General features: G+C 58.6%; 1 protein-coding gene across 3 annotated transcripts; it reads left to right on the top strand.

Moving 5' to 3' along the window:
* The first annotated feature begins 833 nt into the window (after window positions 1–833).
* Window positions 834–25,706, top strand: LOC144952356 (rho guanine nucleotide exchange factor 4-like). Of its 3 annotated transcripts, none has more exons than XM_078882734.1 (11): window positions 834–1,391; window positions 2,911–3,098; window positions 6,836–7,099; window positions 10,256–10,435; window positions 11,051–11,283; window positions 12,980–13,109; window positions 13,794–13,925; window positions 19,576–19,674; window positions 23,100–23,247; window positions 23,767–23,844; window positions 24,975–25,706. In XM_078882734.1, exons 1-11 carry the CDS (start codon window positions 920–922, stop codon window positions 25,142–25,144), a joined length of 2,094 nt encoding a protein of 697 aa, XP_078738860.1. In that variant the 5' UTR covers window positions 834–919; the 3' UTR covers window positions 25,145–25,706. The 3 variants fall into 3 exon arrangements, with proteins under 3 accessions (XP_078738860.1, XP_078738859.1, XP_078738861.1); XM_078882733.1 differs by having other exon boundaries at window positions 2,911–3,107; XM_078882735.1 differs by lacking the exon at window positions 23,767–23,844 and having other exon boundaries at window positions 2,911–3,107.
* The last annotated feature ends 1,738 nt before the right edge of the window (window positions 25,707–27,444 follow it).

The following is a 27,444-nucleotide window of genomic DNA, read 5'->3' as shown; positions in this document are numbered from 1 at the left end:
TCGCCACGGCGACGCGACCGTCGCCGGGGGCGACCGTCGCCGGCTGAGCAGCAGCGCCGACAGCATCCCTCTCCTGCTGCCGCAGGCGGCGTCGTCGTCGGCGGCGTCACCGGCGCAGCAGCAGCCGCCCCGGCGCTCGCCGCGGCAACGCTGGCTGTGGCGCGAGGCCGGACCGTCCGCGGGGGCCGCCATCGGGGCCGCCGCCCGCCCCCTCAAGAGGCGCTCGCCGACCAAGGAGGCGGAGGCCGTGGGGCGGCCGCGGCCCAACAGCGGCGTGCACAGCGACTACGCGCTGCGCGTGGCCCGCGAGAGCCACAGGCAGCAGCAGCAGCGGCGGCGGTGGGCGCTCTGGAGCTCCTGTCCCAATCTGGAGGCCGCTGATACCACCGCCGCCACCACCGCCACCACCGCCACCACAACCGCCACCACCGCCACCACCGCCACCACCACCGCCACGTCTCCGTCCGCCTGCCCCACGTCTCCCTTCCTCCCCGCTTCTCCGTTCTCTCCGTCGCGTCTCTTCCCGGCCCCCTTCTCCCCGACTCCACGACCTCCTTCCCCCTCCTCTCCCCCCCGGCCTCCTCCCCCTAATCCTCAAGTCGCGTCATCATCGCCGTCATCATCGCCGCCGTCATCGCCGTCATCGCCGTCATCGCCGCCGCCGCCGTGTGCCGCCCCCCGCGCGGGGCGCCGCTCCCCCCGTTCCCGCCTCCTCGGTGCGCCGGGCTTCTCCGTTCTCCCGTCCAGGCCCGGCTTCCTGCCCGGCAGGGCCGCCCACGGCGGCCGATCGACCGGGGAGGCCCCGGCGGCCGGTCGGGCGGCGGCCGCCTCGCTCCCCGGAGGCCGATCGGCCGGGGGGGGCGCCGAGGGGGGGGCCGCTACAGCGGCTCCGTCGGCGGGCGGGAACGCCGACGCGGCGATGGATCTGACCGACGGAGAGGCGGCCTCGCCGTCGACCAATGGAAAGGCTTGGGGGGCGGCGGATTCGGCCAATGGGGAGGCGGCCTCGCCGTCGACCAATGGAAAGGCTTGGGGGGCGGCGGATTCGGCCAATGGGGAGGCGGCCTCGCCGTCGACCAATGGAAAGGCTTGGGGGGCGGCGGATTCGGCCAATGGGGAGGCGGCCTCGCCGTCGACCAATGGAAAGGCTTGGGGGGCGGCGGATTCGGCCAATGGGGAGGCGGCGTCGCCGTCGACGGACGGGAACGCCGCGGAGGCAAAGGATTCGGCTTTGACGTCGGCCAATGGGAGCGCGGCGTTGGCGGCGGGATCGACCAATGGGAGCGTGGCTGGCGGTGCCAGGGTGGCGTCGGCACGGTTACGGCCGTTGTCAAGGAGTACTCCTGTGGGCCTGGACCACGTGGGGGGGAGGGGCATGGGCAGTGAGGGAGGTGAGGACACACACACACCTGTACACACCTGTACACACCTGTACACACCTGTACACACCTGTACACACCTGTACACACACACCTGTACACACCTGTACACACCTGTACACACACACCTGTACACACCTGTACACACACACACGCTGACACACACGCTGACACGCACAACTGTACACACCTGTACACACCTGTACACACCTGTACACACATGTATACACACACCTATACACACCTGTACACACCTGTACACACCTGTACACACATGTATACACACACCTATACACACCTGTACACACCTGTACACACACACACACCTGTACACACCTGTACACACATGTATACACACACCTATACACACCTGTACACACCTGTACACACCTGTACACACACACGCTGACAGAGACACACACACGCTGACACACAGACACACACACGCTGACACACACACCTGTACACACCTGTACACACCTGTACACACACACACACTGACACACACGCTGACACACACTGACACACGTTGACACACACACACTGACACACCTGTACACACACCTGTACACACACACACCTGTACACAAACACACAGACACACCTATACACACACACACCTATACACACCTGTACACACACACCCGTACACACACCTGTACACACACACACCTGTACACACACCTGTACACACCTATACACACGAAAAAAAGACAAAATCCCCCATATAGCCTTAACAGACTGTTGGGGCAAGTGCTGTTAGCGAGCACCCTCACCCTGCCCCTCACCCTGCCCCTCACCCTGCCCCTCACCCTCCCCCTCACCCTCACCCTGCCCCTCACCCTGCCCCTCACCCTGCCCCTCACCCTGCCCCTCACCCTGCCCCTCACCCTGCCCCTCACCCTCCCCCCTCACCCTGTCCCTCACCCTGCCCCTCACCCTGCCCCTCACCCTCCCCCTCACCCTCCCCCTCACCCTCCCCCTCACCCTCACCCTGCCCCTCACCCTGCCCCTCACCCTGCCCCTCACCCTGCCCCTCACCCTGCCCCTCACCCTGCCCCTCACCCTCCCCCTCACCCTCCCCCCTCACCCTCACCCTGCCCCTCACCATGTCCCTCACCCTGCCCCTCACCCTGCCCCTCACCCTGCCCCTCACCCTGCCCCTCACCCTGCCCCTCACCCTGCCCCTCACCCTGCTCCTCACCCTCCCCCTCACCCTCCCCCTCACCCTCACCCTGCCCCTCACCATGTCCCTCACCCTGCCCCTCCCCCTGCCCCTCACCCTGCCCCTCACCCTGCCCCTCACCCTGCCCCTCACCCTGCCCCTCACCCTGCCCCTCACCCTGCCCCTCACCCTCACCCTCACCCTGCCCCTCACCCTCACCCTCACCCTGCCCCTCACCCTGACCCTCCCCCTGCCCCTCACCCTGCCCCTCACCCTGCCCCTCACCCTGCCCCTCACCCTGCCCCTCACCCTGCCCCTCACCCTGCCCCTCACCCTGCCCCTCACCCTGCTCCTCTTTCTCCACAGTTCTGGCTGACGGCTGTCCCACTCACTACCACCACCACCGTGACGACGACGACGACGACGATGACGATGATGTCGAGGAGGAGGAGGAGTTGGATGCGATTGCGGCCGTGCGGAGTGGGGGGCTCGCAGCGTGGGGGGCCCCCTTCCGCTTCAGTGTCGCAGGCGCGGGGGGAGGGGAGCAGATGGCGGTGAGAAAGGTGAGGGGTGGTGAGGGGTGGTGAGGCGATGGCACGGGGAGGAAGGTGTGTGTGTGTGTACGTGTGCGTGTGTGTACGTGTGTGTGTGTACGTGTGTGTGTGTACGTGTGTGTGTGTACGTGTGTGTGTGTACGTGTGTGTGTACGTGTGTGTACGTGTGTGTGTGTGTACGTGTGTGTGTGTACGTGTGTGTGTGTGTACGTGTGTGTGTGTACGTGTGTGTGTGTGTACGTGTGTGTGTACGTGTGTGTGTGTGTACGTGTGTGTACGTGTGTGTGTGTGTACGTGTGTGTGTGTACGTGTGTGTGTGTGTACGTGTGTGTACGTGTGTGTGTGTGTACGTGTGTGTGTGTACGTGTGTGTGTGTGTACGTGTGTGTGTGTACGTGTGTGTGTGTGTACGTGTGTGTGTACGTGTGTGTGTGTGTACGTGTGTGTGTACGTGTGTGTGTGTACGTGTGTACGTGTGTGTGTGTACGTGTGTGTACGTGTGTGTGTGTGTGTACGTGTGTGTGTGTGTGTACGTGTGTGTGTGTACGTGTGTGCTAGTACGTGTGTGTGTGCGTGTGTGTGTGTACGTGTGTGTGTGTACGTGTGTGCTAGTACGTGTGTGTGTGCGTGTGTGTGTGTGTACGTGTGTGTACGTGTGTGTGTACGTGTGTGTGTGCGTGTGTGTGTGTGTACGTGTGTGTGTGTACGTGTGTGTGTGTACGTGTGTGTGTGCGTGTGTGTACGTGTGTGTGTGTGTACGTGTGTGTGTGTGTGTACGTGTGTGTACGTGTGTGTGTACGTGTGTGTACGTGTGTGTGTGTGCGTGTGTGTGTGTGTACGTGTGTGCTAGTACGTGTGTGTGTGCGTGTGTGTGTGTACGTGTGTGTACGTGTGTGTGTACGTGTGTGTGTGTACGTGTGTGTGTGTGCGTGTGTGTGTGTGTGTACGTGTGTGTACGTGTGTGTGTACGTGTGTGTGTGCGTGTGTGTGTGTGTACGTGTGTGTACGTGTGTGTGTACGTGTGTGTGTGTACGTGTGTGTGTACGTGTGTGTACGTGTGTGTGTGTGTACGTGTGTGTGTGTGTACGTGTGTGTGTGTACGTGTGTGTGTGTACGTGTGTGTGTGTGTGTACGTGTGTGTGTGTACGTGTGTGTGTGTGTGCGCCAGCTGCTGGAGGAGGGAGTGGTGGTGCTCGCTCACCCCTCACTCGCTCGCTCGCCCGCCCCTCACTCACTCGCTCGCATCGCTCGCCCGCCCCTCACTCGCTCACTCGCATGTTCACTTACTCGTTCGCTCGCTCACTCACTCAGTCGTTCGCTCACTCACTCACTCACTCACATCCTCGCTCACTCACTCACTCACTCGCTCACTCACTCGCTCACTCGCTCACTCTCTCACTCGCATGCTCACTCACTCGCTCACTCACTCACTCACATCCTCGCTCACTCACTCACTCACTCACTCGCTCACTCACTCACTCACTCGCTCACTCGCATGCTCACTCACTCGCTCACTCACTCACTCACTCGCTCACTCTCTCACTCGCATGCTCACTCACTCGCTCACTCACTCACTCACTCACTCTTTCGTTCGCTCACTCTCTCACTCGCATGCTCACTCACTCGCTCACTCACTCACTCACTCGCTCACTCTCTCACTCGCATGCTCACTCACTCGCTCACTCACTCACTCACTCGCTCACTCTCTCACTCGCATGCTCACTCACTCGCTCACTCACTCACTCACTCTTTCGTTCGCTCACTCTCTCACTCGCATGCTCACTCACTCGCTCACTCTCTCACTCGCATGCTCACTCACTCGCTCACTCACTCACTCACTCTTTCGTTCGCTCACTCTCTCACTCGCATGCTCACTCACTCGCTCACTCACTCACTCACTCGCTCACTCTCTCACTCGCATGCTCACTCACTCGCTCACTCACTCACTCACTCGCTCACTCTCTCACTCGCATGCTCACTCACTCGCTCACTCACTCACTCACTCTTTCGTTCGCTCACTCTCTCACTCGCATGCTCACTCACTCGCTCACTCTCTCACTCGCATGCTCACTCACTCGCTCACTCACTCGCTCACTCTCTCGCTCGCTCACTCTCTCACTCGCATGCTCACTCACTCGCTCACTCACTCGCTCACTCGCTCACTCGCATGCTCACTCACTCGCTCACTCACTCGCTCACTCTCTCGCTCGCTCACTCTCTCACTCGCATGCTCACTCACTCGCTCACTCACTCGCTCACTCTCTCACTCGCATGCTCACTCACTCGCTCACTCTCTCGCTCGCTCACTCTCTCACTCGCATGCTCACTCACTCGCTCACTCACTCGCTCACTCTCTCACTCGCATGCTCACTCACTCGCTCACTCTCTCACTCGCTCACTCTCTCACTCACTCGCTCACTCACTCGCTCACTCTCTCGCTCGCTCACTCTCTCACTCGCATGCTCACTCACTCGCTCACTCTCTCACTCGCATGCTCACTCACTCGCTCACTCACTCGCTCACTCTTTCGCTCGCTCACTCTCTCGCTCACTCACTCGCTCACTCACTCGCTCACTCTTTTGCTCGCTCACTCTCTCGCTCGCTCACTCGCTCACTCACTCACTCGCTCACTCGCTCACTCACTCACTCACTCACTCACTCGCTCACTCTTTCGCTCGCTCACTCTCTCGCTCGCTCACTCGCTCACTCACTCACTCGCTCACTCGCTCACTCACTCACTCACTCACTCGCTCACTCGCTCGCTCACTCACTCGCTCACTCGCTCACTCTCTCGCTCGCTCGCTCACTCGCTCACTCGCTCACTCGCCCCTCACTCGCTCACTCACACGCTCACTCGCTCACTCGCCCCTCACTCGCTCACTCACACGCTCACTCGCTCACTCGCCCCTCACTCGCTCACTCACACGCTCACTCACACGCTTGCTCACTCGCATGCTCACCCGCTCGCTCACATGTTCACTCTCTCACTCACTCGCTCACTCACTCGCTCACTCTTTCGCTCGCTCACTCTCTCGCTCGCTCACTCGCTCACTCACTCACTCGCTCACTCGCTCACTCACTCACTCACTCACTCGCTCACTCTTTCGCTCGCTCACTCTCTCGCTCGCTCACTCACTCACTCACTCACTCGCTCACTCGCTCGCTCACTCTCTCGCTCGCTCACTCACTCGCTCACTCGCTCACTCGCCCCTCACTCGCTCGCTCACACGCTCACTCACACGCTTGCTCACTCGCATGCTCACCCGCTCGCTCGCTCACATGTTCACTCTCTCACTCGCATGCTCACTCACTCGCTCGCTCACTCACTCACTCGCTCACTCGCTCACTCACTCACTCACTCGCTCACTCACTCGCTCACTCGCTCACTCGCTCACTCACTCACATGCTCGCTCACTCACTCGCTCACTCGCTCACTCACTCACTCACTCGCTCGCTCACTCACTTGCTCACTCGCTCACTCGCCCCTCACTCGCTCACTCACACGCTCACTCACACGCTTGCTCACTCGCATGCTCACCCGCTCGCTCACATGTTCACTCTCTCACTCGCTCGCTCGCTTTCCCACTCGCTCACTCGCCCCTCACTCGCTCACTCACACGCTCACTCACACGCTTGCTCACTCGCTCACTCACCCGCTCGCTCACATGTTCACTCTCTCACTCGCTCGCTCGCCTTCCCACTCGCTCACTTGCCACCCCCCGTGCCCCCCCCCCTCAGCTCCGCGTTAACCAAGAGGAGGAGGAGGAGGAGGGGCCGGCACCTCCCCTCGGAGCGTCGACAGCCTCCCCGCATCTCCCCCCCACCTCCTCCCCCACCTCCACCACCTCTTCCTCCACCACCGCCACCAGCTCCACCACCTCCTCCACCTCGTCCGCCTCGTCCTCGTCGACGCCGCACGCCGACGAGATGAGGTCGAGGGTTGTGCGAGAGATCTTCGACACGGAGAAGCACTACGTCGCTCAGCTGGGAGACATCTGTGAGGTGAGGACACACGCGGAGACGATGGTGGTGACGATGATGGTGACGACGATGGTGACGATGGTGGTGACGATGGTGGTGACGTTGATGGTGACGTTGATGGTGACGATGGTGGTGACGATGATGGTGACGTTGGTGGTGACGATGATGGTGATGATGATGGTGACGTTGATGGTGACGTTGGTGGTGACGATGATGGTGATGATGATGGTGACGATGGTGGTGACGATGATGGTGACGATGGTGGTGACGATGGTGGTGACGATGATGGTGACGATGGTGGTGACGATGCTGGTGACGATGATGGTGACGTTGGTGGTGACGATGGTGGTGACGATGGTGGTGACGATGGTGGTGACGATGGTGGTGACGATGCTGGTGACGATGATGGTGACGTTGATGGTGACGTTGGTGGTGACGATGATGGTGATGATGATGGTGACGATGGTGGTGACGATGGTGGTGACGATGCTGGTGACGATGATGGTGACGATGGTGGTGACGATGGTGGTGACGATGCTGGTGACGATGATGGTGACGTTGATGGTGACGTTGGTGGTGACGATGATGGTGATGATGATGGTGACGATGATGATGACGATGGTGGTGACGTTGATGGTGATGATGGTGGTGACGATGGTGGTGACGATGGTGGTGACGATGCTGGTGACGATGGTGGTGACGATGGTGGTGACGATGGTGGTGACGATGGTGGTGACGATGCTGGTGATGATGGTGGTGACGATGGTGGTGACGATGGTGGTGACGATGGTGGTGACGATGATGGTGATGATGATGATGACGATGGTGGTGACGATGGTGGTGACGATGGTGGTGACGATGGTGGTGACGATGGTGGTGACGATGGTGGTGACGATGATGGTGACGATGGTGGTGACGATGATGATGACGATGGTGGTGACGTTGATGGTGACGATGATGATGGTGATGATGATGGTGACGATGATGGTGACGATGGTGGTGACGATGATGGTGACGATGATAGTGACGATGGTGGTGATGATGGTGGTGACGATGGTGGTGACGATGGTGGTGACGATGGTGGTGACGATGGTGGTGACGTTGGTGGTGACGACGATGGTGACGATGATGGTGACGATGATGGTGACGATGATGGTGACGTTGGTGGTGACGATGATGGTGACGTTGGTGGTGACGATGATGATGGTGATGATGATGGTGACGTTGGTGGTGACGATGGTGGTGACGATGGTGGTGACGATGCTGGTGACGTTGGTGGTGACGATGATGGTGACGATGGTGGTGACGTTGATGGTGACGTTGATGGTGACGTTGGTGGTGACGATGGTGGTGACGATGGTGGTGACGTTGATGGTGATGATGATGATGGTGACGATGGTGGTGACGATGATGGTGACGTTGATGGTGACGATGATGATGGTGACGATGGTGGTGACGATGGTGGTGGTGACGATGCTGGTGACGATGGTGGTGACGATGATGGTGACGTTGATGGTGACGTTGGTGGTGATGATGATGATGGTGACGATGGTGGTGACGATGGTGGTGACGTTGATGGTGACGTTGGTGGTGACGATGGTGGTGACGATGGTGGTGACGATGGTGGTGACGTTGATGGTGATGATGATGATGATGGTGACGATGGTGGTGACGATGGTGGTGGTGACGATGGTGGTGACGATGGTGGTGACGTTGATGGTGACGTTGATGGTGACGTTGGTGGTGACGATGGTGGTGACGATGGTGGTGACGTTGATGGTGATGATGATGATGGTGACGATGGTGGTGACGATGGTGGTGACGTTGATGGTGACGATGATGATGGTGATGATGATGGTGACGTTGGTGGTGACGATGGTGGTGACGTTGGTGGTGACGATGGTGGTGACGATGATGGTGACGATGATGGTGACGATGATGGTGACGTTGGTGGTGACGATGGTGGTGACGATGATGGTGATGATGATGGTGACATTGGTGGTGACGATGGTGGTGACGATGATGGTGACGATGGTGGTGACGATGGTGGTGACGATGATGGTGACGATGATGGTGACGATGGTGGTGACGATGATGGTGACGATGGTGGTGACGATGCTGGTGACGTTGGTGGTGACGATGGTGGTGACGATGATGGTGACGATGGTGGTGACGTTGATGGTGACGTTGATGGTGACGTTGATGGTGACGATGCTGGTGACGATGGTGGTGACGATGATGGTGACGATGGTGGTGACGATGATGGTGACGATGGTGGTGACGATGCTGGTGACGTTGGTGGTGACGATGGTGGTGACGATGATGGTGACGATGGTGGTGACGTTGATGGTGACGTTGATGGTGACGTTGGTGGTGACGATGGTGGTGACGATGGTGGTGACGTTGATGGTGATGATGATGATGGTGACGATGGTGATGACGATGATGGTGACGTTGATGGTGACGATGATGATGGTGATGATGATGGTGACGATGCTGGTGATGTTGGTGGTGATGATGATGGTGACGTTAATGGTGACGTTGGTGGTGATGATGATGGTGATGATGATGGTGACGATGATGATGACGATGGTGGTGACGTTGATGGTGATGATGATGATGGTGATGATGATGGTGACGATGGTGGTGACGATGGTGGTGACGATGCTGGTGACGATGGTGGTGACGATGATGGTGACGTTGATGGTGACGATGATGGTGACGTTAATGGTGACGATGGTGGTGACGATGGTGGTGACGATGATGGTGATGATGATGGTGACGATGATGGTGACGATGGTGGTGACGTTGATGGTGATGATGATGATGGTGATGATGATGGTGACGACGATGGTGACGATGGTGGTGACGACGATGGTGGTGACGATGGTGGTGATGATGATGGTGACGATGATGGTGATGATGATGATGACGACGATGGTGGTGACGATGATGGTGACGATGATGGTGACGATGGTGGTGACGTTGATGGTGATGATGATGATGGTGACGATGATGGTGACGATGCTGGTGACGATGATGGTGACGATGATGGTGACGATGATGGTGACGATGGTGGTGACGATGGTGGTGACGATGCTGGTGACGTTGATAGTGACGGTGGCGGTGACGGTGGCGGTGACGATGGTGGTGACCGTCACCGTGTGCCCTGGCCAGGGCTACCTGCTGCAGTGCCGCCGCCGGCCCGACCTGTTCGGCGTGGAGCAGCTGGAGCTCATCTTCGGCAACGTGGAGCAGCTCGCCGCCTTCCAGAGGAACTTCCTCGCCGCGCTGGAGCGGCGACTCGTGGCGGCGACGCCGCACGCCACCTGTGTCGGGGCCGTCTTCCTGCAGCACGTGAGCACGCGGCACGCGTGTGACGCGCGACACGTGTGACACGCGACGCGTGACGCGCGACACGTGTGACGCGCGACACGCGACGCGTGACGCGTGACGCGCGACACGTGCGACGCGCGACACGCGACGCGCGACGCGTGACGCGCGACACGCGTTAAGGCTACACGGGGGATCTTTGTCTTAGTTTTTTGTGTGTGGGTGTGTGTGTGTGTCTGTGTGTGTGCGCGTGTGTGCGTGTGTGTCTGTGGGTGTGCGTGACTGTGTGTCTTTGTGTGTGTGCGTGCGTTTGTGCGTGTGTGTGTGGGTGTGTGTGTGTGTGCGTCTGTGTGTGTGCGTGTCTGTGTGTGTGCGCGTGCGTGTGTGCGTGCGTGTGTGTGCGTGCCTGCGTGTGTGGTGTGTGCGTGCGTGTGTGCGTGCGTGTGTGTGCGTGCGTGTGTGTGCATGCCTGCGTGTGTGGTGTGTGCGTGTGTGCCTGTGCGTGTGTGTGCGTGCCTGCGTGCGTGTGTCTGCGTGCGTGCCTGTGCGCGTGTGTGCGTGCCTGTGCGTGTGTCTGCGTGCGTGCCTGTGCGTGTGTCTGCGTGCGTGCCTGTGCGTGCGTGTGTGCATGCGTGCCAGCGCGAGGGGTTCCGCGTCTACTCCGCCTACTGCAACAACCACCATCGCGCCTGTGCCGAGCTGGCGCGCCTGTCCCAGCTGGGCCGCTACCGCCACTTCCTGGAGGCGTGCCGCTTGCGCCGCGCCATGATCCACATCCCCCTGGGCGGCTTCCTGCTGGCGCCCGTGCAGAGGCTCTGCCGCTACCCCCTGCAGCTCGCGCAGCTGGTCAAGTACACGCCGCCAGAGCACGGGTGAGTAGCACACACGCACACACACATACACGCACACACACACGCACACACACACACACACGCACGCACAGACGCACACACACACACACACGCACAGACACATACAAACACACACACGCACACACACACGCACAGACACATACACACGCACACACGCATACACACACGCACAGACACATACACACGCACACACGCACACACACACGCACAGACACATACACACGCACACACGCACACACACACGCACAGACACATACACACGCACACACGCACACACACACACGGTACCCCCTGCAGCTCGCTCAGCTGCTCAAGTACACGCCGCCAGAGCACGGGTGACTAGCACACACGCACACACATGCAGATACACACGCAGACACACACACGCACATGCACACACACGCACACGCAGACACGCACACACACACGCACCCACATGCAGAGACACACACACGCACAGATACACGCAGACACACAAACGCAGAGACACACACGCAGACACGCAGACACACACGCAGACACGCAGACACACACGCAGAGACACACACAGACACACAGACACACACACGCAGACACGCACACAGACACACAGACACACACACGCAGACACACACACGCAGACACGCACACAGACACACAGACACACACACGCAGGCACGCACACAGACACGCAGACACACACACGCAGACACGCACACAGACACACACACGCAGACACACACACGCAGACACGCACACAGACACACAGACACACACACGCAGACACGCACACAGACACGCAGACACACACACGCAGACACGCACACAGACACACAGACACACACACGCAGACACACAGACACACACACGCAGACACACACCCACACGCAGACACACGCACACACACACAGACACACACGCACACACGCAGACACACGCAGACACGCACACAGACACACAGACACACACACGCAGACACACACCCACACGCAGACACACACCCACACGCACACACACACAGACACGCAGACACACACACGCAGACACGCACACAGACACACAGACACACACACGCAGACACACACCCACACGCACACACACACAGACACACACGCAGACACACGCACACGCGCAGACACACGCACACACGCACACACGCACACACGCACACACGCACACACGCACACACGCACACGCGCAGACACACGCACACACGCACACACGCACACGCACACAGACACACACACGCAGACACACACCCACACGCACACACCCACACACCCACACGCACACACACACAGACACACACGCGCAGACACGCACACACAGACACACACGTACACGCACGCACACACACACAGACACACACGCGCAGACACGCACACACAGACACACACGCAGACACACGCACACACACACAGACACACACGCGCAGACACGCACACACAGACACACACGCACACGCACACAGACACACACGCACACAGACACACAGACACACACGCGCACACACAGACACACACGCACACGCACACAGACACACACGCACACACACACGCACACGCAGACATGCGCCGTGGTGAGCGGTGGTGGAGCGCTAACATCCGCGCCGGAGTCGACGTCGTTCCGTGACCGTCCCTCTCACAGTCGCTCTCTCTCCACCCCCCACCCCCCACCCCCCCCGCCCCCCACCCCCCGCCCCCCGCCCCCCCGCCAGCGACTTTGCGAGCGTGTCGGCGGCGCTGGAGGCCATGAGGGGCGTCGCGAGCCTCATCAACGAGCGCAAGCGGCGCCTGGAGAGCGTCGAGCACATCGCGGGCTGGCAGAGAAGCATCGTCGAGTGGCAGGTGCGGGGGGGGGGGGGCCCGTCACGTGACTCGCACCCCCACCTGGGGGGGCGGGGGGGGAGGGGCGGCACTTGAGGGGGTCACGTGACCTCGGTGAGCGGTGAGGGGGGGCGGTATGGGGGGAGGTGGGGAAGGGGGGGCGGCGCTTGAGGGGGTCACGTGACTGCCGAAAGGGGGGCGGCTGTCAGAATTGGTTGCTTTGGAGGGGGTCACATGGCCCCCTGATGTCTCCCCTTCTCTCTCGCCGCGTCTCTCCACGTCTCCTCCTCCCTGTGTCTTCCTTTTCCCTCCAAGCGTCCCTCCCTCCCTCCCACCCCGCATCTCCCTGCACCTCCCCGTGTCTCCCCGCGTCTCCCCGCGTCTCCCCGTGTCTCCCCGTGTCTCCCCGTGTCTCCCCGTGTCTCCCCGTGTCTCACCTCTCCTCCCCGTGTCTCACCTCTCCTCCCCGTGTCTCCCTGTGTCTCACCTCTCCTCCACATGTCTCCCCGTGTCTCCCCTCTCCTCCCCGTGTCTCCCCGTGCCTCCCCGTGTCTCACCTCTCCTCCCCGTGTCTCCCCGTGTCTCCCCGTGTCTCACCTCTCCTCCCCGTGTCTCCCCGTATCTCCCCGTGTCTCCCCGTGTCTCCCCGTGTCTCCCCGCGTCTCCCCGCGTCTCCCCCCGTCTCCCCCCCCCCCCCCCCCCCAGGGCACGGACGTGCTGGAGCGGAGCTCGCTGCTGCTCCACTCGGGGGAGTTGGTGATGCAGTCCGCATCCCGGCCCCGGCCCCAGCTTCGCGTTTTCTTCCTCTTCGACCACCAGCTCGTGTACTGCAAGAAGGTGCCCCACGGGAAAGTCCCAATCGATGGTTCGCAAAGTGTGAATTGTCGTCGGGGTGATTGAGCGGTGAAGCAATTTTTTTTTATTTTGAAGGGGGTGAGCCGGACAGCGATCGGCATCAAAGGTGTCCCGCAGTGGCGGATTTATACAAAACAAATTGACTTGCTCATAGCAGCTGGTGGTGTCCCCAGGTGACTCACTCATACACAGTCAGCTGAGACACCCAAACTCGCCAACTCACTCGTCCACTCACTCACTCACTCACCCACTCGTTCACTCACTCACCCACTTACTCACCCACTCGTTCTCCCACTCATCCACTCACTCACCCACTCGTCCACTCACTCACTCACTCACCCACTCGTTCACTCACTCGTTCTCCCACTCACTCACTCACACATTCATTCACCCACTCATTCACCCACTAATTTCACCCACTCACTCATTCATCCACTCACACACTCATTCACTCACTCACACATTCATCCACTCATTCACTTCCTCATTCACCCACTCACCCACCCACCCACCCACTCACCCACGCAATCAATCACCCACTCACTCACTCATTCATCCACTCACACACTCATTCACCCACTTACACACTCATTCACTCACCCACCCACCCACTCACTCACCCACCCACTTACTCACCCACTCACCCACTCACTCACCCGCTCACTACTCGCTAACAGCACTTGCCCCGACAGTCTGTTGAAGGCTATACAGGGGATCTTAGTCACTATATGTATATGTACACGTGTGTGTGTGTACACGTGTGTGTGTGTACACGTGTGTGTGTGTGTACACGTGTGTGTGTACACGTGTGTGTGTGTGTACACGTGTGTGTGTACACGTGTGTGTGTGTGTGTACACGTGTGTGTGTACACGTGTGTGTGTGTGTACACGTGTGTGTGTGTACACGTGTGTGTGTGTGTACACGTATGTGTGTGTACACGTGTGTGTGTGTACACGTGTGTGTGTGTGTACACGTGTGTGTGTACACGTGTGTGTGTGTACACGTGTGTGTGTACACGTGTGTGTGTGTGTGTACACGTGTGTGTGTGTGTACACGTGTGTGTGTACACGTGTGTGTGTGTGTGTGTGTACACGTGTGTGTGTACACGTGTGTGTGTGTGTACACGTGTGTGTGTGTGTGTACACGTGTGTGTGTGTACACGTGTGTGTGTGTGTACACGTGTGTGTGTGTGTGTACACGTGTGTGTGTGTGTGTACACGTGTGTGTGTGTGTACACGTGTGTGTGTACACGTGTGTGTGTGTGTGTACACGTGTGTGTGTGTGTACACGTGTGTGTGTGTGTGTGTGTGTACACGTGTGTGTGTGTACACGTGTGTGTGTGTGTGTGTACACGTGTGTGTGTGTGTGTACACGTGTGTGTGTGTGTGTACACGTGTGTGTGTGTGTACACGTGTGTGTGTGTGTGTACACGTGTGTGTGTGTGTGTACACGTGTGTGTGTGTGTACACGTGTGTGTGTGTGTGTACACGTGTGTGTGTGTACACGTGTGTGTGTGTGTGTGTACACGTGTGTGTGTGTGTGTACACGTGTGTGTGTGTGTACACGTGTGTGTGTGTGTGTACACGTGTGTGTGTGTGTGTACACGTGTGTGTGTGTGTACACGTGTGTGTGTACACGTGTGTGTGTGTGTGTACACGTGTGTGTGTGTGTGTACACGTGTGTGTGTGTACACGTGTGTGTGTGTGTGTGTACACGTGTGTGTGTGTACACGTGTGTGTGTGTGTACACGTGTGTGTGTGTGTGTACACGTGTGTGTGTGTACACGTGTGTGTGTGTGTACACGTGTGTGTGTGTGTGTGTACACGTGTGTGTGTGTACACGTGTGTGTGTGTACACGTGTGTGTGTGTACACGTGTGTGTGTGTGTGTACACGTGTGTGTGTGTGTACACGTGTGTGTGTGTGTACACGTGTGTGTGTGTGTGTGTGTGTGTACACGTGTGTGTGTGTACACGTGTGTGTGTGTACACGTGTGTGTGTGTACACGTGTGTGTGTGTGTGTGTACACGTGTGTGTGTACACGTGTGTGTGTGTGTGTGTACACGTGTGTGTGTGTACACGTGTGTGTGTACACGTGTGTGTGTGTGTGTGTACACGTGTGTGTGTACACGTGTGTGTGTGTGTGTGTACACGTGTGTGTGTGTACACGTGTGTGTGTGTACACGTGTGTGTGTACACGTGTGTGTGTGTGTACACGTGTGTGTGTGTGTGTACACGTGTGTGTGTACACGTGTGTGTGTGTGTACACGTGTGTGTGTGTGTACACGTGTGTGTGTGTGTGTGTACACGTGTGTGTGTGTACACGTGTGTGTGTGTACACGTGTGTGTGTGTGTGTACACGTGTGTGTGTGTGTACACGTGTGTGTGTGTGTGTGTACACGTGTGTGTGTGTACACGTGTGTGTGTGTACACGTGTGTGTGTGTACACGTGTGTGTGTACACGTGTGTGTGTGTGTGTACACGTGTGTGTGTGTGTACACGTGTGTGTGTGTGTACACGTGTGTGTGTGTGTGTGTACACGTGTGTGTGTGTACACGTGTGTGTGTGTGTACACGTGTGTGTGTGTGTACACGTGTGTGTGTGTGTACACGTGTGTGTGTACACGTGTGTGTGTACACGTGTGTGTGTACACGTGTGTGTGTGTGTGTACACGTGTGTGTGTGTACACGTGTGTGTGTGTACACGTGTGTGTGTGTGTGTACACGTGTGTGTGTGTACACGTGTGTGTGTACACGTGTGTGTGTGTACACGTGTGTGTGTGTGTACACGTGTGTGTGTGTACACGTGTGTGTGTGTGTACACGTGTGTGTGTACACGTGTGTGTGTGTGTACACGTGTGTGTGTGTACACGTGTGTGTGTGTACACGTGTGTGTGTACACGTGTGTGTGTGTACACGTGTGTGTGTGTACACGTGTGTGTGTGTGTACACGTGTGTGTGTGTGTACACGTGTGTGTGTGTGTACACGTGTGTGTGTGTACACGTGTGTGTGTGTACACGTGTGTGTGTGTGTGTACACGTGTGTGTGTGTACACGTGTGTGTGTGTACACGTGTGTGTGTACACGTGTGTGTGTACACGTGTGTGTGTGTGTGTACACGTGTGTGTGTGTGTGTGTACACGTGTGTGTGTGTACACGTGTGTGTGTGTACACGTGTGTGTGTGTATGTGTACACGTGTGTGTGTGTATGTGTACACGTGTGTGTGTGTGTGTACACGTGTGTGTGTGTACACGTGTGTGTGTGTGTACACGTGTGTGTGTGTACACGTGTGTGTGTGTGTGTGTGTACACGTGTGTGTGTGTGTGTGTACACGTGTGTGTGTACACGTGTGTGTGTGTGTGTGTGTACACGTGTGTGTGTACACGTGTGTGTGTGTGTACACGTGTGTGTGTGTGTACACGTGTGTGTGTGTACACGTGTGTGTGTGTACACGTGTGTGTGTGTGTACACGTGTGTGTGTGTACACGTGTGTGTGTGTGTACACGTGTGTGTGTGTACACGTGTGTGTGTGTGTGTACACGTGTGTGTGTGTACACGTGTGTGTGTGTGTACACGTGTGTGTGTGTACACGTGTGTGTGTGTACACGTGTGTGTGTGTGTGTACACGTGTGTGTGTGTGTGTACACGTGTGTGTGTGTACACGTGTGTGTGTGTACACGTGTGTGTGTGTACACGTGTGTGTGTGTACACGTGTGTGTGTGTGTGTACACGTGTGTGCGTGTGTGTACACGTGTGTGTGTGTACACGTGTGTGTGTGTGTGTGTACACGTGTGTGTGTGTACACGTGTGTGTGTGTACACGTGTGTGTGTGTACACGTGTGTACACGTGTGTGTGTGTACACGTGTGTGTGTGTGTACACGTGTGTGTGTACACGTGTGTGTGTGTGTACACGTGTGTGTGTGTGTACACGTGTGTGTGTGTACACGTGTGTGTGTGTGTGTACACGTGTGTGTGTGTGTACACGTGTGTGTGTATGTGTACACGTGTGTGTGTGTGTGTACACGTGTGTGTGTGTGTGTGTGTACACGTGTGTGTGTGTGTACACGTGTGTGTGTGTGTACACGTGTGTGTGTGTACACGTGTGTGTGTGTACACGTGTGTGTGTGTGTACACGTGTGTGTGTGTACACGTGTGTGTGTGTGTGTACACGTGTGTGTGTGTGTGTACACGTGTGTGTGTGTGTGTACACGTGTGTGTGTGTGTGTACACGTGTGTGTGTGTGTGTACACGTGTGTGTGTGTGTACACGTGTGTGTGTACACGTGTGTGTGTGTACACGTGTGTGTACACGTGTGTGTGTGTGTGTACACGTGTGTGTGTGTACACGTGTGTGTGTGTACACGTGTGTGTGTGAACCCGGAGGCCCAAGTTTGAGTCCCCCTCACGGCAAATACCCAGTGACCATTATCTGAACCAGGTCCTGGGCCTCCCCTAGGTCGACTCGGCCTCAAATGTAGTAGCCGGTGCGGTGTGCAGTAAACATCGCCACTGGGGAGACAAAGGCGGCCGGGCGTGGTGCTGGCCACCCACCCCCTCGTGTGCCTCAGTGCCGGTAGCCTTCATAGGTGCTGCTCGCTAACAGCACTTGCCCCAGCAGTCTGTTAGAGGCTACGCGGGGGATCTTTGTCTGTGTCTGCCTCTATAGCTGCTGCTGCTGCTGCTGCTACTCGCTACTAACAGCACTTGCCCCAGCAGTCTGTTAGAGGCTACGCGGGGGACCTTTGTCTGTGTCTACCTCCATAGCTGCTGCTGCTACTCGCTACTAACAGCACTTGCCCCAGCAGTCTGTAGAGGCTACACGGGGGACCTTTGTCTGTGTCTACCTTCACAGGTGCTGCTGCTACTCGCTACTAACAGCACTTGCCCCAGCAGTCTGTAGAGGCTACGCGGGGGACCTTTGTCTGTGTCTACCTCCATAGCTGCTGCTGCTACTCGCTACTAACAGCACTTGCCCCAGCAGTCTGTAGAGGCTACGCGGGGGACCTTTGTCTGTGTCTACCTTCACAGCTGCTGCTGCTACTCGCTACTAACAGCACTTGCCCCAGCAGTCTGTAGAGGCTACACGGGGGATCTTTGTCTGTGTCTGCCTCTATAGCTGCTGCTGCTGCTCGCTACTAACAGCACTTGCCCCAGCAGTCTGTAGAGGCTACACGGGGGATCTTTGTCTGTGTCTGCCTTCACAGCTGCTGCTGCTGCTACTCGCTACTAACAGCACTTGCCCCAGCAGTCTGTAGAGGCTACACGGGGGACCTTTGTCTGTGTCTGCCTCTACAGGCGCTGCTGCTACTCGCTACTAACAGCACTTGCCCCAGCAGTCTGCTAGAGGCTACACGGGGGACCTTTGTCTGTGTCTGCCTCCACAGCTGCTGCTGCTGCTGCTTCTCGCTGCTAACAGCACTTGCCCCTGCAGTCTGTAGAGGCTACGTGGGGGATCTTTGTCTGTGTCTACCTCCACAGCTGCTGCTGCTACTCGCTACTAACAGCACTTGCCCCAGCAGTCTGCTAGAGGCTACGCGGGGGACCTTTGTCTGTGTCTGCCTCCATAGCTGCTGCTGCTGCTCGCAGCGTGTGACAGTCCACGTGGTGGTGGTGCCCCGCCGTGGCGAGTGCAGGACTTGCTGAGGAAGGATCTGCTCTCCTACCGTGGCCGCATTCACACCGACGGACTCGCCGTGGAGGACGTCCCGGATGGCAAGAGCGAGGAGCTGCAGGTCTCGTCGCTTGTCGCACGCAGACACAGACACCCCCACCACCACCACCACCAACACCACCAACACCACCAACACCAACACCACCACCACCACCACCCCCCCCCCACCACCACCACCACCACCCCCCCACCACCACCACCACCACCCCCCACCACCACCACCACCACCCCCCACCACCACCACCACCACCAACACCACCACCCACCACCACCACCCCCCACCCCCCACCACCACCACCACCACCACCACCCCGCCGCGTAGCGACGGAGCTGAGTGGACGTGCCGATGACTGGTACCAGCGGTGTCAAGGTCGGCCTCTGTGGAGGATGAGGAGGAGGAGGCTCGTGAAGGACGCTGCTGCTGCTGGGCAGTTGGAGGCAGTCGCCCTCCAGCAACAACGGAGGGCGGAGGAGCGACGCTCACAACAACGAGCGGAGCGCCGGGCAGATAAAACGCAGAGAGTTGGTACAGTAGGGGGCACAGGTGGTGCATCAGCCAGTCATCTCGGTCATCTCAGTCAGTCGACCCGTGGCACCTGGGTCTGCCCCGTGACCTCCTGCCAGTGGGTGTTCGACACTTCACGTGGCCTCAACGTGCACCCAGCCTGGCACAAGCATCGTGGTGACGTCACCGCCACTTAGTTGCGAATGGCGGTTGTTGTTGTTGTGTGTATATGCGTGTGTGTGTGCATCCGTGGAGGGATGCAGGCAAAGCCGATGAGTCAGACGCTTTCTATGACCTCCTGTCACAGGTGCTGGCTTAAGTAGCCACTCGGGACAGAGTCATCTTGTTGGGTGACTTCAATGCCCGAGTTGGTCATGATGCTGGCACCTGGTCTGGAGTGATTGGAAGGCATGGGCCAGATCAGCTCAATAATAACGGTAGGAGGCTGATAGATTGTTGTGCAGCCCATGGGCTTGTAATTACCAACACGCTCTTCCGGCATCGGCGCATCCACACAACATCATGGATGCATGTCGGGTCCAAGCAAGAACATCTGCTGGACTACATAGTGACGGACCAGCGGATGCGAGCCCATGTCCTTGACACCAGGACCTACCGTGGAGCTGATCTGCCCTCTGACCATCGACTAGTCATCTGTAAGATGCGCCTGCCATTCTTCCACTCCGGTGGTGGGTGTACACCCAGGATCCCATTCCAACCAAAAGTGGCCTGGTCTCAGTTAGCTGATGAAAGTTGCAAGCGAGAATTTCATCATCGCTTGCAGCTGGGGTTGGCATCGTCCCCCACTCCACCTGATGTCGAGGGTAAATGGGCGAGGTTTAAGACTGTGACTCATGCAGCTGCAATGGCTGCTTTGGGTACGCGGTCCAGACCTCCCCAGAAACCCTGGCTGACAGAGGAGGTGTTCAGGTTAATTGAGAAAAAGCGACAGGCCCACTCTCATCGCCTACAGCATCCCACGTCAGAGAATGAGGAGGTTTACCGCAGCCTTCGCTCGGAGGTTCGGAGAGCCGTGAGGCGCTGCAAGGATGGGTGGTGGTCGCGGGTTGCTGAGGAGATGGAGTCTGCCTCAGTGGCCCGCGATCACAAATCACTATTTAACTCCATCAAAAAAGTAACCTGCAGCGCCACACCTATTACCATCATTAGGGGAAACAACGGTGATCCAATCTCCGACCCCCAGGAACAGGTTTGCAGATTTGCTGAGCATTTCTGTGAGGTCCTGGGGGAGGGAAAATCTCTCAGCCAGGAAAACATCATGGCACAAAGTGGGGATAACCCTGCTGAGGCTGCGGTGCCTCAAATATTGGAAGAGGTCACCCCCTGTGAGTGGCTGGCTGAGGTACCAGCTGTTGAGGAAGTACTGAGGGCGATCCGGAGTCTGAGACCAGGGAAGGCACCGGGCAGAGATGATCTCCCAAGCGAAATGCTGAGGGAGGGTGGCGTTTGTGCACAGACTGCCCTACATGACATCATAACAACAGTCTGGACCACTGGACGGGTTCCGCAGGACTGGAAGGATGCCCTGGTGGTCCCCCTCTTTAAGAAGGGGGACCGTACCGACTGTAACAACTACAGGGGCATCTCACTCCTCAGTGTGCCGGGTAAGGTCTCTGGCTCCCACATTATTTAACATCTATTTCGACTGCGTAGTTCGTGAAGCCTTCAATAGCTGTACCGGGGGAATTTCCATTTGGTACAGATATAATGGGAGGCTGATCGACGCCCGGGTGCGATCAAGGGATGGCTCCCTATTGGTCAACCACGTTATGTATGCCGATGATTTGGTAATAGCTGCTCATTCAGAAGAGGAGTTGGAGACGCTGCTGCTGAGACTGGAGCGTGCCACTAAGAGGTGGGGCCTTACCATCAGCCCCACCAAAACTAAGCACCTGCCTGGGTATTTTGTACCATCGGGCACTCCACCCCCACAACTCCCAATCGGTGATGGGGCAGTTGTGGAGAGAGTGGAGAGTTTCCCATACCTGGGCAGTGTGCTTATGACCGGCTCCAGTTTATCAGCAGAGGTCTCACTCCGAATCAGTCGAGCGGCAATATCTTTTCATCGGTTGCGTAACGCTGTGTGGAAGCTACCTGGTCTGTCGCTCCGCACGAAGCTTCAGGTCTTCTCGGCCACGGTCATTCCCTCCCTTCTCTACGCTTGCGAAACATGGACCCCCCTAGTGGAGCATCTTTGCCGGTTGGAAACATTTAGGCTGGCCTGCCTACGATCCATCCTGGGTTTAACCAGGCTGGATTGTGTGAGGAGCTCACAAGTCCTTGAAAGATCTGGGCAAAGTCCTATCAGTGAGCTCCTCCGGCAGGCAAGGCTGCGTTGGCTGGGTCATGTAGCCCGCATGCCCAGCCACCGCATGCCTAAACAGCTTTTGTTCGGCCGGATCGAGGGGGCTAAACGGGCGCGGCACGGGCTAGAGAAGAGATGGAGTGATGTGGTACAGGAGGACGTGGAGCTGAGTGGACTTGCCGATGACTGGTACCAGCGGTGTCAAGATCGGCCTCAGTGGAGGAGGCTCGTGAAGGACGCTACTGGGCAGTTGGAGGCAGTCGCCCTCCAACAACAACGGAGGGCGGAGGAGCGACGCTCACAACAACGAGCGGAGCGCCGGGTGGCTAAAGCACAGCAAGTGGGCACAGTAGGGGGCACAGGTGGTGCATCAGCCAGTCATCTCGGTCATCTCGGTCAGTCGACCCGTGGCACCTGGGTCTGCCCCGTGACCTCCTGCCAGCGGGCGTTCGACACTTCACGTGGCCTCAGGGTGCACATGGCCTGGCACAAGCGTCGTGGTGACGTCACCGCCACTTAGTGGCGAATGGCGGTTGTTGTTGTATATGTGTGTGTGTAGGTGTGTGTAAGCGTGTGTGTGCGTGCGTGTGTGTGTAGGTGTGTGTGTATATGTGTGTGCGTGTGTGTGTATATGTGTGTGCGTGTGTGTCTGTAGGTGTGTGTGCGACACGCTCTGCGTGTGACGTCTGGCGCTCTCTGCGAGCCGCTGCTGCTGAGCGCGCGCAAGCAGAGTGACAAGGCCCAGTGGCTGGTCGCCTTCCAGCGCGAGACCAGCGCCGTGGCGGACGGAGACAAGGAACTGGGTACGGGGTCACCGCGGGGTCATCGCGGGGTCATCTGGGGTCACCGCGGGGTCATAGTGGGGTCACCACGGGGTTATTGTGGGGTCACTGGGGTCATGGGGTCATCGTGGGGTCACCGCGGGGTCATTGTGGGGTCACCACGGGGTCATCGTGGGGTCACCACGGGGTCACCACGGGGTCACCGTTTAAACTATTTAAACATTTTTTTTTTTTCACCCGGTGAGGCCCACTAAGTTGCCGTGTAGTCCTGTTTCAGAAGCGATCACGTGGCCATCACAGATTGTAGCTCAACGGAGTGGCTCATCATCATCATCGTCATCATCATCGTCGTCGTTGCCGGCGCCACGTGTGGAAATGTGTCGGTCATCGGGGGTAGGCTGTTAGGCCTCTGCAGTGGTGTGGCACAATAATCTTGACCTCCAACTTGACCCCCGACTTGACCCCCAACTTGACCCCCAACTTGACCCCCGACTTGACCCCCAACTTGACCCCCAACTTGACCCCCAACTTGACCCCCAGGGTTCGTGCTGACCGACTCGCAGAGAGCCCAGGCGATGGAGGACGCCCTGAAGGCGGTGCAGAGGAGCAAGCCCAGAGGTGGGGTCACGGTGGGGTCACGGTGGGGTCACGGTGGGGTCACGGTGGGGTCACGGTGGCTGTGTCGGGGTTCAAGCATGCCACTGGTTCTTCACGGCAGAACATGAATAACCAGTGGCATGTACAGCACATGAATAACCAGTGGCATGTACATCTGCAGGAGATTATACAACTTGTAAAGCCATTCCCCGTGTTTAGTGTACACGCCGCACAACGCGTTTGGAATCGACAGGAGTAAAGTTGAACTAATCGACCCACGAAACTAACTCGTTCATAAGTAGAGGAGTCCCTGTACACTACACTTTACACTACACTATAAACTACATTATACACTAATATACACTACACTATACACTACATTATACACTAATATACACTACACTATACACTACACTGTACACTACATTATACACTAATATACACTACACTATAAACTACATAATACACTAATATACACTACACTATACACTACACTGTACACTACACTATACACTACATTATACACTATACTATAAACTACATTATACACTAATATACACTACACTATACACTACATTATACACTAATATACACTACACTATAAACTACATTATACACTACTATACTATACACTACACTATACACTACACTGTACACTACATTATACACTACCATACACTATTATACACTACACAATACACTACTATACACTACACTATACACTACCATACACTACACTGTACACTACATTATTCACTACCATACACTATTATACACTACACAATACACTACTATACACTACACTTTACACTACTATACACTACACTATACACTACACTACTATACACTACACTGTACATTACATTATACACTACCATACACTATTATACACTACACAATACACTACTATACACTACACTATACACTACTATACACTACACTATACACTACACTATACACTACTATAAAAATATACAGCAGCAGCAGGCATCAGGGTCGGGATCGAACCCACGACCTCCTGTACACCAGGCGAGGTAGTCAACATCTAGCCACCGCGGCGCCCCGCTCGCTAACACCACTTGCCCCAACAGTCCGTTGAAGGCTACACGGGGGACCTTTGTCTTTGTGTTGTCCCCCCCCCCCTCCCCCAGGACTGACGCACTCGCAGTCCGTCCGCCACCGCCGCACCACCCACGGCGCTGCAACGCCCGGACCCTCCTCCTCCTCCTCCTCCACCGCCCCCTCTCCCGCCGCGGCCCTCAAGCGCAAGCCCTCGGCATTCTGGGCCAACCTCGGCAAGTTGGCGCCCTTCCGAAAGTGAGCGCGAACTTTCGTCGACGGGGAACGTGGAACTTCCATCGGCCGCCGTCCTCCCGAGCGCGAGGGGAGCGTGCGCGCTGGGAAGGAACGAGCGGCGAGTCGACGGCGCAGAGTCGACGGCGCAGGGTCGACGGCGCAGGGTCGACGGCGCAGGGTCGACGGCGCAGGGTCGACGGCGCAGGGTCGACGGCGCAGAGGCGACGGCGCAGAGTCGACGGCGCAGAGCTGCCGTGGACCCGTGGAGGGTCGCCGCAAGAGACGCCGTCGGTGCGGAGTCGGAGCACGGCTGGTGTTGACAGCACGCGGTGCTGAGTGGGTGTGGACACCACGTGGTGCTGAGTGGGTGTGGACACCACGTGGTGCTGAGTTGGTGTGGACACCACGTGGTGCTGAGTGGGTGTGGACACCACGTGGTGCTGAGTTGGTGTGGACACCACGTGGTGCTGAGTCGGTGTGGACACCACGTGGTGCTGAGTTATCGGGTAACCACATTCATCTTTCTCCTCACCTCGCACCAAGTCCCAGCAGCCCTCCCCCCCCTGCTCCCCCCTCTCCCTCTCCCCCCCCCCCCTCTCTCCCTGCTCCCCCCTCCCTCTCTCCCTGCCCCCCCCCCTCTCTCCCTGCTCCCCCCCTCCCTCTCTCCCTGCCCCCCTCCCTCTCTCCTCTTCCCCCCTCCCTCTCTCCCTGCTCCCCCCCCCCCTCCCTCTCTCCTCCCCCTCCCTCCCTCCCCCCCTGCTCCCCCCTCCCTCTCTCCCTGCTCCCCCCCTCCCTCTCTCCCTGCCCCCCTCCCTCTCTCCTCTTCCCCCCTCCCTCTCTCCCTGCTCCCCCCCCCCTCCCTCTCTCCTCCCCCTCCCTCCCTCCCCCCCTGCTCCCCCCCTCCCTCTCTCCCTGCCCCCCTCCCTCTCTCCTCTTCCCCCCTCCCTCTCTCCTCCCCCCCCCCTCTCTCCCTGCCCCCCCCCTCCCTCTCTCCTCCCCCTCCTCCCTCCCCCCCCTGCTCCCCCCTCCCTCTCTCCCTGCCCCCCCTCCCTCTCTCCTGCCCCCCCCCTCTCTCCCTGCTCCCCCCCTCCCTCTCTCCCTGCCCCCCTCCCTCTCTCCTCCCCCTCCCTCCCTCTCTGCCCCCCCCCCCTCCCTCTCTCCTCTCCCCCCCTCCCTCTCTCCTCTCCCCCCCCTCCCTCTCTCCCTGCTCCCCCCCCCCTCCCTCTCTCCTCCCCCTCCCTCCCTCTCTGCCCCCCCCCCCCTCCCTCTCTCCTCTCCCCCCCTCCCTCTCTCCTCTCCCCCCCTCCCTCTCTCCCTGCCCCCCCCCTCCCTCTCTCCTCTCCCCCCCTCCCTCTCTGCCACCCCCTCCTCTCTCCTCCCCCTCCCTCTCTCCTCTCCCCCCCTCCCTCTCTGCCACCCCCTCCCTCTCTCCTCTCCCCCCTCCCTCTCTGCCACCCCCTCCCTCTCTCCTCCCCCTCCCTCTCTCCTCCCCCTCCCTCCCTCTCTCCTCTCCCCCCCTCCCTCTCTCCCTGCCCCCCCCCTCCCTCTCTCCTCTCCCCCCCTCCCTCTCTCCCTGCCCCCCTCCCTCTCTCCTCTTCCCCCCTCCCTCTCTCCCTGCTCCCCCCCCTCCCTCTCTCCTCCCCCTCCCTCCCTCCCCCCCCTGCTCCCCCCTCCCTCTCTCCCTGCCCCCCCCTCCCTCTCTCCCTGCCCCCCCCCTCTCTCCCTGCTCCCCCCCTCCCTCTCTCCCTGCCCCCCTCCCTCTCTCCTCTTCCCCCCTCCCTCTCTCCCTGCTCCCCCCCCCCTCCCTCTCTCCTCCCCCCCCCCCTCTCTCCCTGCCCCCCCCCCCTCTCCCTGCCCCCCCCCCCCTCCCTCTCTCCTCCCCCTCCCTCCCTCTCTGCCCCCCCCTCCCTCTCTCCTCTCCCCCCCTCCCTCTCTCCTCTTCCCCCCTCCCTCTCTCCCTGCTCCCCCCCCCCCTCCCTCTCTCCTCCCCCTCCCTCCCTCTCTGCCCCCTCCCCTCCCTCTCTCCTCTCCCCCCTCCCTCCCTCTCTGTCCCTCCCTCCCTCTCTGCCCCCCCCCCCTCCCTCTCTCCTCTCCCCCCCTCCCTCTCTCCTCTCCCCCCTCCCTCTCTCCCTGCTCCCCCCCCCTCCCTCTCTGCCCCCTCCCCTCCCTCTCTCCTCTCCCCCCCTCCCTCTCTCCCTGCTCCCCCCCCTCCCTCTCTCCTCCCCCTCCCTCCCTCTCTGCCCCCCCCCCTCCCTCTCTCCTCCCCCTCCCTCCCTCTCTGCCCCCCCCCCTCCCTCTCTCCTCTCCCCCCCTCCCTCTCTCCCT

The sequence above is a fragment of the Lampetra fluviatilis genome, chromosome 67 (genome assembly GCF_964198595.1).
Source record: "Lampetra fluviatilis chromosome 67, kcLamFluv1.1, whole genome shotgun sequence".
Lineage (NCBI taxonomy): Eukaryota > Metazoa > Chordata > Hyperoartia > Petromyzontiformes > Petromyzontidae > Lampetra > Lampetra fluviatilis.
Note: the sequence above shows the minus strand (reverse complement) of the source record. Positions and strands in the feature narration are given on the sequence as shown.

What these genes read in the sequence shown, in the direction of transcription:
- LOC144952356 (XM_078882733.1), top strand. Translation starts at nt 920, where the DNA reads ATGGATCTGACCGACGGAGAGGCGGCCTCGCCGTCGACCAATGGAAAG. An exon ending in GGGCATGGGCAGTGAGGGAG is followed by an intron (nt 1,392 to 2,910) that starts GTGAGGACACAC and finishes CTTTCTCCACAG; the next exon opens with TTCTGGCTGACGGCTGTCCC. An exon ending in GGGCCGTCTTCCTGCAGCAC is followed by an intron (nt 10,436 to 11,050) that starts GTGAGCACGCGG and finishes CATGCGTGCCAG; the next exon opens with CGCGAGGGGTTCCGCGTCTA.